The 18,789-nt window shown below is 43.5% G+C and overlaps 1 protein-coding gene across 9 annotated transcripts in view; it reads right to left on the reverse strand.

Annotated features, from left to right (window-relative positions):
• The window catches only part of SYT16 (synaptotagmin 16), a 256,159-nt gene that overhangs the window by 25,247 nt on the left and 212,123 nt on the right, over positions 1–18,789 (reverse strand). For 7 of the 9 annotated variants that reach the window (XM_079914264.1, XM_079914270.1, XM_079914269.1 and 4 more), the window contains 4 exons: positions 17,662–17,874; positions 12,169–12,425; positions 6,150–6,590; positions 3,046–3,235 (listed from right to left, as the gene is read on the reverse strand). In XM_079914264.1, the coding sequence (XP_079770390.1) occupies positions 3,046–3,235; positions 6,150–6,590; positions 12,169–12,425; positions 17,662–17,874 (1,101 nt within the window). Of the gene's footprint in view, positions 1–3,045; positions 3,236–5,779; positions 5,917–6,149; positions 6,591–12,168; positions 12,426–17,661; positions 17,875–18,789 lie in introns of those variants that run through there. The other 2 variants (XM_079914271.1, XM_079914272.1) reach the window with 2 other exon arrangements.

The raw sequence follows: 18,789 nt of genomic DNA on the forward strand, positions 1-18,789 counted from the left end.
AAGAGGAACTCCATCTATTATTTGTCCACCTCTCCTCTATCTTGCTTAGAAAGAAAAGTTTAAAATACCAGAATAGTCATCTAGCTGGATCAAGTTGGCAAGTTCACAGTTATCTTTTGGTTCATGATATATTTTGATGCAAAAGATTCTCTCTTCTAAATCCCAGCCTTTGTCTCTTTCCATCAAGATTTAGCACCTTCAATATTCTAGAGAGGAGAAGTCCTCACTCCACAGGTTCAACCTCTTTTCCTTTGGGCTTCCCTAAGAACCATTCTTCACATTATCATAGCCAGCCTGCAAGGCAGGATTGATGTCCCCTTTCTGCAGAGGTCACCGCCTCTGAGATGAGGGTCTCAAGCACAGGATTTGTGACCCTCACACACGTTTCTACCGGTGACTTTCCCCCGGCAGGCAGCTCCCTTGGGGTGCACTCTGACACAGGGCTCTGAGGCTAAGCCTGCCCTCCTTCCACCTTTACCAGGGAGATGAGTGCACTTCACCGCCTCCCTCCTCCACTCCCCACTCCAGGCCTATTCATCTTCCAGCTTGCATCCTCTCCCCTTCACACCCTCTTTCTTCCAACGATGCTCAGTTACATCATAAAACTATTGTTCCCTCATCCTCTCTCTCTCTTATTCTGTTCCATATGGGAACTAAAATTGTATCCTAAGCTTGCCTGATGACTGCCAAAGTCCTGTTAGTGGTGTAAGGAAGTGAGACATAATGAAGGACCAATGTCGTCAACATCTCAAGCCCTTGAAAGTACCAAGAGGTCCCTTTCAGAATCTCCACAAAAGAACCTTCTACTTTCTCAACCCCTCCTAATTAAACTGGCTTTTCCTCAAGTACCAGCATTCTATGTAAACAAAAAACTTTTGTCTTCACTATTGGGTTTCTGCTTTAATTAATAGCATCACAGCAACACTGTCTTCTATTACTTTGGTCACAAAGATACAGCATGTCAGTTACATTTGTCAGTTAAACTGTAGCACTATTCTATGAAAAATCATGTAAATGCCAAACTGACTTAAACTTCTGGAATGAAATCAGTTTCAAAATGAGGACTTGTCTTTTTTCCTACTCAGTTTTAAATATTTGTTATAAGAGTTTCCTCTATGGCATATTTTCTTTTATATAGAAATGCATGAAGTTTCACGAGCACCATTCTCAATATCACAGCTTTATATGTAGTATCCCTACCTAGAAAGTATATATTATTATGATCCCATTTTACAGATGAGAAAACTGAGAGTCGAAAAAGTTTAGTAACTCACACCTAGTAAGTGACAAAGACCTTAGATTGGCACACTCCAGTTGATGCTTTCTTAGCCACCATGCTGTCCTTCTCCCCTGTATTGCCTGGGATGACCCAGCATGCAAATTAAAGCTTCCCAGCACGGACTGGAATAGGCCATGATTGTGTGATCCACCTCCGCATCATTCTCTGCAGCTGCACCATGTTCTTCCCTGAAAAATTTTCAGATCTCACCAAATCTCAGGAAGACAGGGAAAGAGATCAGAAAAGGCTCTGCAGGGAAAGCAGTAAATCCAGAGCTTTTTTTTTTTTAAAAAAAAAAAAAAAAAAAAAAGCTGTATCTGGAAAAAAGAGTCTAGCCATGCAATTAATAATCAACACTTATTATGGATTTTAAATAGCTCTTACCTGGTTCTGAGAGTCGATACAGAATATGGCCTATGCCTCTGGTCTCTTCTGTTCTCCAGAGTGCTGGGCTTTCCTTACTAACTTGCTCTAATGCCTTTAACACAGACTGACTAACAAGATACTATTGAACAGAGACATTGTGGGCAGCAGCACAGTTAAAGACTAAAAGGAGTGAGAGCCCAGATTTGGTTGTAGGAGCTGACCTTTTTCTACCAGCTCAGCTGGCTCTTCATGGGATGCTGACATGTGAGGCCGGAGTCCATTGCCTCTTGCAGCCTATCAAGGCTGACTTCGTCCTTATTTCAGCAAGTTTTGGCTGCCTGGGGTGGACACCCTCACTTATGCTCCACTCTACCCACTTCTATTTTACCTTCTCGGACTCAAAAGGCTGGAATTTCAACAGCATTTTCCAGACTCTCTTGCAGCTAGAATTCTAGCTATAAATTAGATTCCTCAAATTAGATATGGTTGCATGAGAGCCAGAAGGCAGAAGTGAGGCAGAAACCATCTTCCCACCCTTTCTTAAGCTGTTTTTGCTGATAAGCAAGATCATTAAAGATGAGCTGATTTTTTTTAGCAGCATTATTCCAAGGTTCAATCTCCAGCTTCTTGGGTATTGAGAGGCAATTTGGCAGCAGCAGCCACAGCATCTTTATTCTGGTTTCCTGAGCCCTGGACGGCAGCTGTGCGAGTATGTCTTGAGCTGCTCTTTCCAGGTGTGATCTCAGAAGCTGCCCTGGTGAGTCAGGCCTGGATTGCCCCATATCTTCCTGTTCCACCTCCTCCACCATCAACCACATAACCACTCACATTTCTTGAACGCTCACTATGTGTCAGGCACTGAATGTTCTACATAAATCATTTTATTTAAACCCCAAAACCACCCATGAGAAAGGTACTATTAATATTCCTTTGTTCCAGATGAGTCTGCTGAGATTCAGAAAAGAGAGGTAAATTGTATAGGATCAGAGCAAAGCTAGCAGGTGAATGAGTAGAGCTGGAATTAGATCCCAAAACTGCCTGGCTCCAAAGACTGAGCTCTGTCTCTTTAAACGTATTTGAGGACCTGGGACCTATTAGCAGACTTGAATTGTTCATATATGTTATGTTGCTGAAAAGACATCATTCTTTTTCCCCTTTAACGATCTACACGTAAAAGCCAGCCTATTTTGTATCAAGATGCATCCAGACATCGAAGGAGGCTTCAATCTAATTAAACAGAAAGGCATTTGAAAAATCCAGAGGTATCACTTGGTAAAAACGTGTCTAAGTCATACCAAGATCATTTTTATTGTAAAAGTTAGAGAATTGAGATGAAGGCAGACACAGCCTTCTTCCTGCCTCTGGGAAGACCAGAGCTGGGGGTACAGGCATGAACTTACCAGGCACTCTGTTAACCGCGAGGTTTCGGAAATGGCTGCCTTTGATCATCTCCACGGATAATCGCCCCGTTGTGGCATTGTATGATAGCCCCACCAGCAGCTCTGGCGCCCCTCCATGTGACAGCGACTGCGTGGATGAAGCACTGTCACTGTGAGAAACTGCAGATGGGCTGAGCGGAGACTCTCCACTCTGGAGGAGAAGAACAACAAAGGATCCATTGGCCCCACTGCACTCCTCTCCCTTACAGAAAGCCGATATTATGTTTGGTGAAATTGTGGCCCAGTCTCCACTGCTGCCAAAGATTACTAATGGCGCACTCGGTGTGAATGATAATAGGGCCTGGGGAACGCAGTTTTGGATGGGATCCCCTGCATTATTAGCAGACATATTTGTTTCAAGAACTGTCTCCATTCACTCTTTCCTCTCTAAAGACAAAACGGACGAAGATGTTATTACTAGTGTAAATCAAACCCTGGAAGATACATGGAGAGCTAACAGGACACTTAATATAGACCCAAATTTCAATGAGTCTATATTAGACCCATATGGAACCCGTCCACTCCAGGCATGAGTTCTACGGAACCTGTCCACTCCAGGCATGGGCTCTGCTTCTGTTCTCTGCAGCCTCTTCAGGAATGTAGCAATACAGGAGGCATTTTGTCTTCACCAGAAAAGAAATGACCACTGGCCATCTACCACCCCATAGGACATTTGGCCCCTGGTTCTGCTTTTTCAGGTTGTCAAGAATATGGCAGATGCTACATTTTTTCTTCCTAAGGAGATGAATTATATTGAACGTGAACACTTTTACAACTGTTTAGTGAGGAAGCTGGCACATGGACAGTGCATCTTAGAGACCTTGCAGGTACCAGGGGACTCCACACTTTGTGTCATGTATTCATGCATGTCCTTCTCTAAAGCACCCACCTCTATGCACCAGACACACTGGGAGGAGGAAAGCAAAGTAGATCAGGACGTTGACTCTCACTCAAGGAGCATGAGTGGGAGTGGAGCCTGAGGGGCAGGCAAGCCAGCCTCCCGGTCCCACAACTGCTCCAACCTTTCTTCTCAACATCTGCAATCATTTCCTAAAACTTCTTATCAGGAACCCCAATAAATACATGCATTGAAAGAAATTAAATATTCTTCATATCTTAGGAAACTACCCTGTTTACCAAGCCATGGACATCTCTGTAGAGCCCATGGAGGCTTTCATGGAACACAATTTGTAAACTACAGGGCTAGGTGGTTTTGATAGATGCCTTATAGCCCCTGCTGTCTGGATGATGATAACCCAACAATGAAATATTTGCCTAGTTTGGGGTGAGGGCCACCCCCTCCCCTGGGCTTGTGCAGAAGTGTCCACTGTGGCACCTGTCACTGCACAGCTTGCCTCTCGCATCAAATTCTCAACCTTATAAATCCCCCAGTCCACAGGGCATGGCCCAGTGTGTAGCTTATAATCATGCTCAACAAATAACTGGTGAACGGGGGAATTTTTACCTTCAAGGTTCTTTCACACTGGCTCATTTCCCCCACTCAACTCTGTGCCTCCAGCACAGGGCCCAGGGCCGGCACAGAGAAACAGGGGTGTAATAATACCTATCCTTATGCTTTATGGTGCAGGATTCCTCTGACCTCCTGTGGCTTCTGTCTCCCAGGATTTCAGAAACACTCTACTCAGAGCTTAAGAAAAAAGAGGGATTTGAACAGAGATGAGACATGATCTGGCTTATGTTTTAAAAGGCTCTTTCTGGCCCCAGTGTTGGGAATAGTCTATAGAGGGCAACGGCGGAAGCAGGGAGGCGACTAGGAGGCCATTTCAGTAATCCAGCCGAGAGTCAAGCTCTGCTTAGATTTTCAAGATAGAGCCAGTAGGATTTCAGGTGCAAAGGAGAGAAGTCACAAGTGACTTTTAAGATTTTTGACCTGAGCAATTAAATGCACGAGATCGCCTTTAACCAAGATGGAAAGACTGCAGGTAAAATAGATTTAGTGAGGCAAAAATCAGGATTTCGAGTCTGGAGATATGAATTTTGAGACATCTATTAAAAATGTAAGTGGCTGGATCTCCCATCAGCGCACTCTGGCCTTTCTGGCTCCTTTCCCCTTCCTCAGACAAGTCAAGCTCTTTCCCACCTCCTGATGTCTGCATATGCCAGCCCCTCTGTCTGGAATCCCCGTCCTCCACATGGCACCCAGTCTGGCTCCCTCGATTCCTTGAGTTCTCTCGTATCACCACCTGAAAGATACTTTCTCTGACCTTCTAAGGCAGCAGCAGCCTCTGCCTCTCTCTCTTTACCTACCCCAGTTTGTCTTTTGTCACCCTCCTCCACCACACTGTATGCTCCATGAGGGCATCACCTGTTTTGTTCTTTCCTGCATCCCCTCTGCCTATACGGCACCTGACATATAATTGGTACTCAGCAAACATTTTGGAATGGATGACTTATTTGTCCAAGAGCCCAAGATAGTTACCCGATCTTTTATGTGATTTTTAAAAGGAGATCCTCACACTGGATGACATATAACCCATGGGAAGAGAGGGTTACCCATCTTGTAGACATAAAAGCTGTGCTGTATTATTTTGCAATCTGAGGGACACAGAGGACGGGGCATGTGGGAGAAGCCCAGTCATATAAATGGAAGGTCTTAGAAGTGGCTGGAGTTCAGGGCTTCCTATGCAGCCTACGTAGGCATACCTGTTAAGGACCTCACCTTGAAAGTCCCATCATCTCTGAGATGCATCATGATGCATGCTGGGGTCAGGGCAGGGGGATGGGTGGTAGGACCACTTATCAACTAACGAGAAGGCCAAAAAACCTCTCCCAGTTTCCCCGTGCCCTCCTTCACAATGCTGCTGTCATTTCCTAAAATGGACAGAGAACACATCCATCAGGTTACAGCGACTATGGGCACACACAAAAAAAGAAAACCCATTGTACCGTGAAATGCAGATCATGTCTCAGAAGGATGAGGAGAGCCAAATGGAAAATTAAATTAAGGTGTTTGAATTCACGGGCTGAATGTACTAAATCAAGGGCTGACGATTCCAGATCCTCAAACGTAGCGCGTCATTAGCGGCACCATTTAACATACTCACAATGATATTACTTCTTGGCTCCAGAACCAGAGTCACTTTCATTTCCCCTTCTTGGTGCAGGTGGCTGAGATAGAAGAGTCTCTCGCCCATCATTCTCTCCCAGGTCATCTTGCGGGTGGCGTACAGGCGGAAGCGGACAGCACAAGCAGCCACATCTCTGGGCTCCAGCTTGGCGAAGGTGACTTTCTCCTTGAAGACGGGGTTGGGCCCTCTCTGTATGTTCGTCCTGCCCCTCTGTTTCTTACTGGGCAGCAGCACGACATGCACTTGCCAGGAGTTGATGCCACTTCGGTCCTTATCTGGGAGGCCCTGTGCTCTTACGATGGTCACTGTGAGCTTCTGGCTGGCAGCTCTATATTCGAAGATGACATCCAGGCCACCACATTTTGAGATGGGCTCCGGGACCCCAGATGGCACTTGAAAATTGGTTGCATCCTGTTCCTGTTGCAGACAGAGGGAAAGATTAGGAATGGAACAATGCCTAATACATCGTGGAAAGATGGTGCCCCTCTGTGCCTCTTCAGAACCTCATTCTTTTGGACTGTTACCATATATCCCTAAACATTAGAAAGGTCTGTTTCCTGGTCTCTCTCTCCACTGGACTGTGAATCCTTTGAGGGTACAGCACTGGGCACATGGTAAGCCTTCATGAATGCTTTTGGAATGAATGAACAAAGCTTTTATATTTTGCAAAGTGCTTTCCTCTACACTGCCTCTCAAAAAAACACAATTGACCACTATCATTGAAACCAACTGAGATACTAAGTCTAAAACTAGTCAATTATGCACCTGCCAAAAGGTAACTTCCTCAAGTGCCCAGGAGAAACGGTTCAGCCTGGGCCTGTGCTCTCTGAGCCAGGACCTCCTGCAGATAAGGATCCTAATGGGGGTCACAGACAGGTGATCCTTCAGTAGATTTTCAATCTACATGGCAGAAAATGTTCAGGACAGAGCTTCTCAAACATCCGAGTGGACTTGAATCATCTGGGAATTCTGATTCAGTAGGACTGGGGTCAGGCCTGAGATTCTGCATTTCTCAGGCCACAAGGATGTCTCAGCTGGACTCAAATCACTCTTGGAATAGCAAGTGTTTAAACCCTGGAGACAGAACACCTGGGTTGAAATCATAACTCTACCATTGACTAGCTTTTTGGCCATGGCCAAACAGTCCAGTTGCTCTGTACTCCAGCTGAAAAATGAGCATCAAGGTACCTGCTTGATAGAGTGTTGTTGTGAGGTTTTAATAGATGTGGGGAAATACCCGGCTCAGACCAGCCTCCATAGGTATCTATTCCCATCGCTGGACTGATACTACTTATTTTCAAACACGGCCCCTCATTATGAAATACACTTTTAGACAGCAGTTCACCTCAGCCAGTCAGATCCGATGACCTCCCTGAGAAAACTGAGCTGAACTACATTTACTTTACTATAATGAACCACCCTCTAACAAACTATTACTAATGTCAACATAATTTGATTTTTTTCCTCTGAAGGCATGCCTCTTACTCATAACTAAACTTTGGTTTGATTCTTATTGTAAATCAGAAGCAGTTCTTCTTTATGTAACCGAACACCAACTTTGCTAATTCAAAGAACTCTTTGTTTTTAAAAATATAATGATACACTTCAAAAATGCATGTTCATCAATGAAACTTTCCCATAGATCTAGGTGAAAAAGTGCATGGTTCTCTGGAATGAGACGTGCTTAGGAATCCCAGGTCCATCACTTACAACCTTTAGGACATTGGGCAAATTATTTAATCCTTCTCACTTTCTGTTTTCCTCAACAGCAAAAGGGGGATGATACCTATTTTATAAGGTTGCTGTGAAAATTAAAGAACTTGACACATAGTAGACATCTAATAATTGCCCTCTCTTTTAAGATCCACATTAATCTACCACGAAAATTTAGGCTTCTTGCAAAATAAGGGAAGCTTTTTACATCCTTTCCTCTGAGCATGCATTCATGTGTGAGTGTTTCTATTCAGAGGTACTTAGTTTCAAGTGATAAAAGTGGTTGCTATAGAGACTTCTGAATACAACTGACTAGTGTAGATATAATATTAGAAGCAAGTCTCCAAGGAGTTAGGCTAACTCAAAAACCAAGTCACAGTCTTCCGTTCAAACTCCCATCTATTTTAGCCTACCTTTGGTCATCTCCATATTGCTTGCTGGACCATAAGTAGTTACAGCTAACATCCACTAAGCCCTCCCTTATGCCAGGTACCACACTAAACCCTTTATGGACTGTAAAAGCCCACTCTTATGCACTTCAGAACTTCTTGGCCTCCCCTCCTGTTCCATTTTCCCCTACAGGCTGTCTGGGCTCTAAGTGGCTTCTCCCTGGCACAATGCAACAAAGTCTTGCCTCCCTCCCCTGCAAGGTAACTCTCAGCTCCCACCACAGGCCTCTCCTTTGATGTAAAGGCTTGGAAATTTACAGAATCCTGCTTGGCACTCATGTATATAAAGTCCAGAGTTGGGGGGTGGGGTGGTGGTGTTAATGCCCCATGCAGTAAATTTTTCTCCCCTTGGACAGATGTCCTGAGACTAGTTTATACAGCTTCTTAGGGTATGGTTTCACAAGAGCAAGCCATGAGTCACAATTAGTGGTAGCCAACTCCATTAGACATTCTCATACCGGCTCTACCTTCCCTGCCTCACTCTTCTCGTCCTTCACTCTTGTTGCCGGGAATTGCATGTCCTAACAAAGTAGGCTCTGCTTTTGGGAAATCCAGCTAAGAAACATCTTTTTTTTTTTTTTTTTTTGTGGTACGCGGGCCTCTCACTGTTGTGGCCTCTCCCGTTGCAGAGCACAGGCTCCGGACGCGCAGGCTCAGCGGCCATGGCTTACGGGCCCAGCTCCTCCGCGGCATGTGGGATCTTCCCGGACCAGGGCGTGAACCCGTGTCCCCTGCATCGGCAGGCGGACTCTCAACCACTGCGCCACCAGGGAAGCCCCAGAAACATCTTTTTAGACATTCATATTAACCTAATGAGGTAGGTATTTCAATATCTTCATTTTATGGGAGAGGAAACTAAGGCTTAGAATGGCTAAATAACTTAACTCCTTGCCCCCAGTATCATATGCCCAGCCAGAATTACCCAGGATTCACCAGTATTAATGCTCAAAGTCCCAAGCTTTACGGGGAACCATGATGTTTACCTTCTTCCCCCACAAACCTTTCACCCTAGCTATTTATAAGTATAGTAAGTGTGTGAGATGAAGAGGGGATAAGATGGACACATCTTATTAGAAGTTGGAAACTTCCAACTTATTGGAAGTTGGGAGCTGGAAACACACACTACTTTGAATTTCATATCCTTTTAGGCCCCTGCTCTTGATATTAACCAACAGTTCCTAGTTTTGTCATCAACTTCAATGCCAAGGTTAAAATATCCTAGTTAATAAGCATCTTCCCACTTATCTATCAGGCTCTCTGTTCAGATAAGTGCTCACTCCATCTGCAGGTTTGTGGTGAAGTCCTGGGGAAAGGGTCTTAAATAACTGTCCTACGAAACTTGAATCTGACGCCACTCCAGGCAATGGCCAGGCTCTGGATGGGGACAGTCCAAGCTGTGGTCCGTGGAAACGGGGCTTTGTGGCCCCTTCCTGGGCTGATCTGAGACCAAGATTTGTGAAGGCTGATATTTTTATAGCAATTAATTATTTCAACACACTCTACCTATCACCAGGCAACTAAAGGCGCTCCTCTTGTGGGTACTGTTAATACCACTAATCCTTCTGACCTTCCTGCGAGGCAAAAATCTCTTCATTTTTATCCCCATTTGGCAGATTTTAATTAACTTCTCAAGGCCAATCAGTTAATCAGTGGAAAGCGGAGATGAAAAGTGGGACAGCTGCCTCTCTGTGCACTCAAAATCACCAGCCACCCTCCCATCGTCTTCCCTGCCAAGCCTTAGGTCTGCAGGAAAAAGTCGACAGCCGTTTCCGGCAGAGAAGAGCAGGGCTTGCAAACCCATCAGCCTAACAGGTAGTCACACTGCATGACCAGTTCCCTTCTGAGGCAAAATAAATGATTCCTTTAGCTCTCGTATCCTGGGTTTTTCTTTACGATGGGAATACTTGTGTCACATTGTCAAAACCCATGAAGATATAAAGATTTTCTATCAAACCGAAAGGCTTTCTGTTTTAGCAAGATAGTGTTAATGTCATCTGTGTGGCCCAAAGTAAACAGACCCACAGTGTGTTCCCGATGCCAGATACGCAGGGGAAGACAGGCTTCTTAATACAGCTAAGAGGCAAATAAATCAATTCTTAAAAGGCGAGCTAAGCCTGCAACGCAGGCATTTACTGGAACTGCCTCCGAGCTGCATCTGAGGTTCTACTGTAGGAGCACCAAATTACAGTTTTTGTCTCAAAATAGATAGGAGGTTGAATGGAGCACACAGAGATGTCTGGGTATTTTTGGAGTCTGAGAACATTTAGTGCCCTCAACACCAAATCTTCTACTAAAGCTCCATGAGGCAGGTAAATGGGAGGTTACCTGGAGAAAGCGATTCCAAGGCTAATGGTACAGTTATCAAGGGGAGAGACTGTCAATAGGCAGGTAAACAGTTCCGTTTTGTTGTTGTGGCGAGAGAGCCAAAAAGAATAGTATTTTTAAACATTAAATGTTAGTGTGTGGGATGTGATATGACTCTTGGCAGTAAACTGGTAGGGAAGCACAATTTTTTTTACAAAACGTATAAGGTTGATAGCTTTGAGGGTCTCTGTATGAAGGTTTGCTTTTAACCAGCCACAAGCCACCTATCTGTGTGGCCACTTCCGGTCCTCAGCAGTAACACAACACCCAGGCACACATGCACCTGTGCCATCTCCTTAGGCGCTCTCTACATGCCCCAGTGCCTTAGCAGTCAGGCTTTGAAACATAACTATCTGTGATTATTTTTCTTCTCCTTGATTTGGAGAAGCATTTGAGCATTTGGTGTTTATGACAGTCCAGGTCCTAATAAGAGATGCGTCCTGTTTCTTTTCTCAGTCAGACTGATACTAACAAAATCCATCCACCCTTCTCCTTCCTCTGTTCGCACAAATTAAAAGTTTCATAGAGTTACGTGACTTATTTCATCAAAATTAATTTCAAAGTAGGTACTAGACACCACTATTTAATATCTCTTAATGTCACAGAATCATAATCAGAGGGGTCTAGCTAATAAAGAATAACCATAAGTGCCTGTAAGGTAAAACAATGTTTGTAAATTCTTATCACGGTGCCTGACACATAGTAATTGCTCAAAAATGGTAGTTTCTATCATCGTCACCTCCAGTCATACTTCTGGGTGTTTAGGCATATTCGAGAGGAAGTTTCAATTGAAAAAGAAATTTAGACGACGCGTCTTTTATCAGAGATTTATCCAAAAAGCAAAGTCAGTGGCCAGAGGATCATGATAGACTAATGCCATCGCCTAGATCTTCAATTCAGTTCGGAGCTAACAAATACGCTCATACTGTAAGATCTTCCTCATGATATCTTGTATAATCTCATTTGCAGGGGCATTGTATTTTAGTTTCATTTTTGAATGATTCTCACATGCAAAGAATCATAACTCAAGATTTGGTGTAAATAAAAATAAACTCCATTTAATTGAAACCACGAAGGAAATAATCCAGTCTCCCTAAAGAACTAAAAACCCGTTATATATATATAAAAAAGAAGCCTGATGGCTGCTGGGTTCACTCTGCCACCATGCTTCTTTTCATTCTTCCATTTTGATAGATTCCACTTATATATAATCCTTTTATTGGCACACATAAGGGCTGGGCCTTGGTCATCTGAACAAAAAATATATTTCCATTAAAGGCTCTTAAGATGTTTGTTCTTCAAAGCAATGCTTCCTTATTTGGAGAAAGTTTTTCTTGAGGGATGGAGGAGGGGAGAAAGAAGCGGGGGGGGAAGGAAAATGGGGAAGGGAGAGGGGAGGGGAAGGAGAACGACCAACCAGAGAGCACACAATACTCGAGCAAGAAAAAAATGGAAAACAAACAACTTGCCTCTGGACTCCACACGGAGGAGCTGTCAGTGGCATAGGAATCTTCAAATCTCCGGTTATTAAAAGCTGTCTCCATCTCCAAGCTGCCCTGTGTGGACTGCCGGCTGAGGCTGCGGACCACGCGGGTCTCTTGGGGAGATGTGCCATGGTGCCTGGTGTCCCCCACCTCACGAGGGGACTGTGAGTGGGCAGAGATGGGGTCATCTTCGCCATAAGACAGATTCTCAGAATAAGTCAGTTGGCTGGCTCCATCCAAACCTAAATTTGCAAAAAGGAAACTCTTTCAAATATATTATCATGTTTCACCTTTTTATCTAGAGAAAATGAGCAGTAGCAACTACACCAGTCAAGTCTGCAAAAACAAACTCACTAAACAACACCTGCAGAAACATACTTTCATCTATATGGTAGATAAATTTGATCCATAAAATCGAAACCCATTAGTTCATTATGTAGGGTACAAGAAGGTTTAATGCTTTATAATAATATGAGTATAAAGGATGAGTATTATGTGGATAAAATAAACACATTAGCATTTGGTTGGAGCTAATGACCACAGGACCTTCGGGATGAATCTAGAAAGCAAGAATAGTAATCAGCTATAGAGATCATATGTTTTCCTGGCTTTACCATTCTTCCGTCTCTCTTCCACGTTCGCCACATCACCCTCTGCTCAAAAGGCTTCAGTGGTTCTCTCAAGCAAAAAGTTCTCTACTTACTCCATGGAAAGAACACTGGACCTGGATTCATATGATCTGAGTTTAAATCCTAGCTCTGCATTAAGAACCTGAACAACATTTGAACTGCCTTAACCTTTGTTTTCTTATCTATAAAATGATGATAAAAGCCATCAGAGAGTCATTGTGGACACATGAAATAATATCTGCCTGGCAACCACCAGCCCTCCCATAAATTTTAGCCTTGCTGACCTGTCTGGCCTCAACCAACCCAGCAAATCCCATTTGCTATACTACCTCCCAACTCACAGACACCTGTGGTCTCACAGGTCCATGAAAATGTTAGCTGTGTATTTTGGTTCACAGCGGTCCTCAAGCCCTCCCTCCTGTCCTTTCCTTCCTGTCCATCCAAAGCCCCGACAACTCCTGAATCTTCCCTGACTCCTTCAGGCTCAGTGTCTTTCTCAGGCTTCGTGTCATCCTATTCTCTTTCTCTTCATCCCCTTCCTCTTCCTCAGTGTCCAGGTTACCCTCAGATAATAAGGAAAAACTGACAGGGTCTCCCTAAGCAACAGCTTTCACCCTAACTTGCTTCCACATCCAGAAAGTAGACAACGATGTCGTATCTCTTGGGCCTCTACTCTTCTCCAGTGGGCCCCATCCCAGGATGATAGAAAATTAGAGATATAGACAGGATTAGTGAGGATGACAAAGTATATACGGTAAATTCAGCTCTTATTTACACACTGTATGATAGCAATTGCTCCCATAGTTGGTCTTAAAATCCGAGCTAAAACATACGTCCTTGAAGGCACTAAGCCACATCTGTATACTGCATAGTCTTTATCTACCACTGGGTTTTACTAAATCTCAAATAACTTTAAATGCTAGGCAGATAAAAAATATTTGAAACAGTCAGGTGTGCAGCAATATCGAGTGGTGGTGACAGTGGTTTAGCAGACAATATATGACCCACCTACAATAAACACCCAAATTTTAAAATACGTTATCACCCTATGCAGACCATATAAAAACATCTTTGGGAAGACTTGGTTTTCAGGGCACAACTTCAGACTCCTGATTTGGGATTTTGCCAAACCATGGCAAGCCATTGAGATGTTCCCCATCTGCCCTGTTATTCTTAATAACTCACTTCAGGCCTCTTGGAAGTTCTGTCATAGGGCACCTAACATCTTTACATTCACATTTTCCGTTATTTGGCAAATGCCCTTAAAAATGGCCACAGAAAATGACAGAACGAGGGGTATTCCATATGCAAAAACCCCATAAGACAAAGCAGAATTTTCTCTCAGGCTCTAATTAGCCCATCCATTCCTCACATACACGAACACTAAAATGTCCTATTAAACAGTGGGTCATTCATCAACGTGTGTAGCACCCAGCAGGATCTCAGCACAAAATCTAACTTTGCCAAGAAATTACCCCCATAAAATTGTCTCATGACTTCAACTCCTACGGTGATAATACTTAGATCAGTAATAATGGAATTTTCAAAAGCTACATTAAAGCCTTGAAAAGCTATTCATAACTGAAAAACATAAGAACTATATTAATGTAACAAACCATTTTCCTTGACAGACAAGCAAGGAATGAATTAGAAAGGCAAATCTGGGGGACAAGTCAAGTTGCAAGGAGGGGTGAGGGGAAAGGTGATTCACTGTTACATAAAGCAGTCTTCCTGTGCTTTAAGTTAAAGAAGGTCATGTCACCTTAAACACATATGGAAAAGTAATTGCCTGTTGTCGAGAAATGTATCCTGGCTTCTTAGAAATTACAGGGCATAAGTATGTCACATCAACCATATTTATTTTAGTAGAGGAACGTTTTTAGTTCATATCCCATTTTGATGGAGTGTAAACCTATTATCCAATTACTTTCTTTCTACTCCCAGACCCCTCCCTCCATCACCCATATACCAATACTTTTGCTAACCATCTGTGATGGTCAGTTTTACGTGTCAACTTGGCTATAGGCCTCAATTATTCAATCAAACAGTAATTTAGGAGTTACTGTGAAGGCATGTTGTAGGTGTAATTAAAGCCCTTAAGCAACTGACTTTCAGTAGAGGGGATTATACTACATAATCAGTCCATTGAAAGGCCTTAAGAGGAGAACTTAGGCATCCCTGGAGGAGAAGCAATTTCATCTATGGACTGAAGTTTCATCTCCTTCCTGAGAGTTTCAGCCTATCCTTCCCAGCAGCCTGTCCTGTGGATTTCAGAGCTGCGTATTCCAGTGGCCGACACAGCCCCTACAATCGCGTAAGTCACTTCTTTGCAATAAATCTCTTGAAATATTATATATATATATATATATATCTATATATCTCACCCTGAAATCCCCTTCATATCTGATTGATACAATCTTGCTTGATACACCATAAAATCTTGCTTGATATACCATCCTAAACAAAAGTGGGCACAGATTCTGGGGATAATTGACCTGTTTTAAATGACACCAGGAAGGTAATGACTAGCTTCTATGAAACACCCTAAGAACTAAATATTTCACAAGCAAAAATAAGGCTTTGCTCAAAACAAACAAACAAAAAGCCCAATGAGTGGGCTATTATTCTGCAGCCCACCTTTCGTGCGTAAAGACCTCAGGCACAACTTCTGATTCAGATCACTTGGCTCAAACCCTCTTTGACATTATCAGGAATACAGGGACAATGAATGCACAATAACACTAAATCAGATATGTGAGACAGGAGAGAACTTGCCTGGAATATGAAGATTTTTTACGTGGGTTTGGACCTTGAATTTCACGGGTCCAACATTTTGAATGCATTTTTTAAGTGAAACAATTGTCTACAATTAAATTTGATCTTAGAAAATTGTGTTTAAGGTAGAGGGAAAAATAGCTAAATAGATAGAGAATAGGCATCAAAAAACAGATCCTCTCTGGGGTTCATGCTTAATCTTTTCCTTATTCTTTACTGCCGATGCAAATTCATTGATCTAAAGATGAACAAAAAAAAAAGGACACAGAAAAAAAAATCATGCAATAAAAATTACATTAACATTTCCATGGCATTTGATAACCTAAAATTTAGCACACAGTTAATCATCCCTATGAAAATCCTGATGATTCTCTTCCAAATCTACAGGTAATTCATTGAATGTAGTGGACATTTTCCTCCATCCGATAGAGAAAAATTTAGCCTTTCTATCACCATCTGTCAAAAACTTCAGAATTGCACCAGTTATGACAAAAGTTGTTGCTAATTCCAGGAAGGGTGAGGGCTAGAGTGTTTGTGAGAACTCTCAGAACAGCAGCCATTTGTATAAATCAAAATCTAGACACTTGGGCTTCTGGGAAATGGGGCCATTAGCTTTAGAATTAAACAAGCTACTGTAGGGGATCAGCTGCTATTAACTTTCATTAGCTAACATTTGCCGTCTCAGTGGAGAGAGAGGAATGCTGTGATGTAACAGCAGAGAAAGAGAAAACAGGAGAGGGGGTGAGGAGATGACAGAGGGCCATTAGCTACTCCTACTGTGCTTTGGTTACATCGGGAGTTCATCTCCTGGCTTACCTGGGGCTAAAAAGGAGAGCAGTAAAATGTTACGTAGGCCCATGCCAATAAGTAAAATTACATGATGGTCAGCAAATTATTATATTCCTGCTGAAAAATAGGGTTCTTTTTATTAATTTTCCTCTTTTCCCCCTGCCTCATCCACATCACCAAATCAGAAATTTCTTCTCTGTTACCTTCTCTCAATCCTGCACTCTCCTTTTTGTCTTTCTACTACTAAGTGTTGAAAAACAAGGAAGATCAACTATGCCCCCACTGGTTGGACGGACCACAGGCCCAATGGAAAGAAGAAGATTAGAGAACCCAGGTCATTTAGACCAGGTCACTACAGTGGACAGTATGACATTTTCTCTGGCTTTTTACCAAATACACTTCACAGACCCTTCCCTGTTCCAACGTCCTGTGCCTATTCAGGGTTCTGGACATAAAGGAGTTGGAGAGATGCCTGACCTTCGCTGGGGAAAGCACTAAGAAATATCATACTGTTCTTTTCCTAGGTTCTTCTGTGTGCATGGTGGGGAGGGAGAAGGACCCTTGACAAGGCCCACCCGCAGTCACAGGCTGTGCTCACCCTACCTCTGAGTGTCCTCCTCTCCCTTGGTGAAAGGCAAACTTACGATGAAGATGGGGGCTGGCGTAAAACCTGCTCTGACCCATGAATTCTCACACGGGCTGGGGTCCAGAAACTACGGGGAATGAGGGAGGGTGTGCCAGGCATGTGTTGTTTGAAAAAGGTTATTTAATATTATTATAACACATATTTTTATTTGGAAGATAAAACACACCTACTGTTTTAATATTACAAACTATCGAAAATAAGGCTTCAAAAATCTGAGGTTACATAGATATATGGAAAATAGACTCTACGTTTCCAAATGGGAGGAAAGGCACAGAAGTGCAATGTCAGCAGACAGCTATGTAAAATTTTTGTCCTCGTCAGAAGGCAACAAGATTTTACAAAGCTTGGTAAATACCGTTATAGTCGTTAGTGTTCAAACTGTACAAAGCAGTAACCTACAAGAAAGGAAGGGATCCCACAAGTGGGGGTCAAGACTTTGGCACGTCTGATCCTTTCTCTCTGCAACGAGGCTGCTTGTGAGGTTTGAAGCAGCCCTTTTGCCCTGTCCCAGCCTCTGGGTCCTGCCCTATTTTTCTTTTTCCTCTCTGGACTCTTAGATGCAAGTGCAGTGACTCAAAAACGTTCTTACCATTAGACATCCCGGGTCTAGATAAAGGAAAGGTTTGATGCAAAGAATACCTTTGCAGGCAGACACTTCTGTGCTGGCCTCTTCGTGGGTGGAAAGCCAGCGGCTGGGTTTTGGTTTATGCTCCAGTCCTGTCTGCTTTCCTTTCTCAGATGCTCCCGAGCGGAAACTCTGGGACCGGGGCACAGAAATCTCAAATTGTTTGATAACCTCCTCGTCGCTGTCAGAAGATGTGGGCAGCTTCTCATCAACTCCAAAGGTGTTAACTGGAAGCAAACAAGAGCAATGAGTCTCCTGCGGGGCCCATGAGAAAACAGAGATAGATAATCCAGAGAGATAGAAGAACATGGCCAATCAGTCTGGATCAAAGCAGACTGAACCTGGGTAGAAAGAATTCAAAGCACTTTTTTTTTTTTTTTTTTTTGCGGTACGTGGGCTTCCCACTGTTGTGGCCTCTCCCGTTGCGGAGCACAGGCTCCGGACGCGCAGGCTCAGCGGCCATGGCTCACTGGCCCAGCCGCTCCGCGGCATGTGGGATCTTCCCGGACCTGGGCACAAACCCACGTCCCCTGCATCAGCAGGCGGACTCTCAACCACTGCACCACCAGGGAAGCCCTCAAAGCACTTCTGAAACACAAATTTGAGTCCACAGGAATGAAACAGGAAAAGAAAGCTCAGGAAGGTAATTAGAAGTACACGGCTAGAACCAAGAGAAACTACTGCGACACCCCTGACTAACATAATGAGCCCTCTTGCTGAGCTGGGCACCCTGCTGATGTGTTATGTTGCTGGCATGTGCTCATGACTGTGAACAGGACAGCAATCTGCACCTGTGCCTTATGTGTAGTTCTAGTCAATGATGACGGAAAATACTCTCTTCGCCTCACCTCAGTTATTAAAACACACAGAGCCAAGCCCCACTTCAGAGAAGAGATATCAGCAACTGAGATCTTCCCCAAACTTCCAGTTTTGACAAGTGACACCACACTGTATGGGTTTAAAAAGTTAATAAATAACTAGTTTATACTAGAAATGCCTTTCTCAGCACCAATGACTCAACCCAAACACCCTTTAAATTATTCGCACCACTTTTCCCACCCCAGCACACTGCTCTGTCCTCTTTGTTTCTCCAGCAGGCCGTGATCATGATCAGTTCTGCCCTTGCCTGTGCTGCTCCTTCC

The sequence above is a fragment of the Stenella coeruleoalba genome, assembly GCF_951394435.1.
Source record: "Stenella coeruleoalba genome assembly, chromosome: 2".
Classification (NCBI taxonomy): domain Eukaryota; kingdom Metazoa; phylum Chordata; class Mammalia; order Artiodactyla; family Delphinidae; genus Stenella; species Stenella coeruleoalba.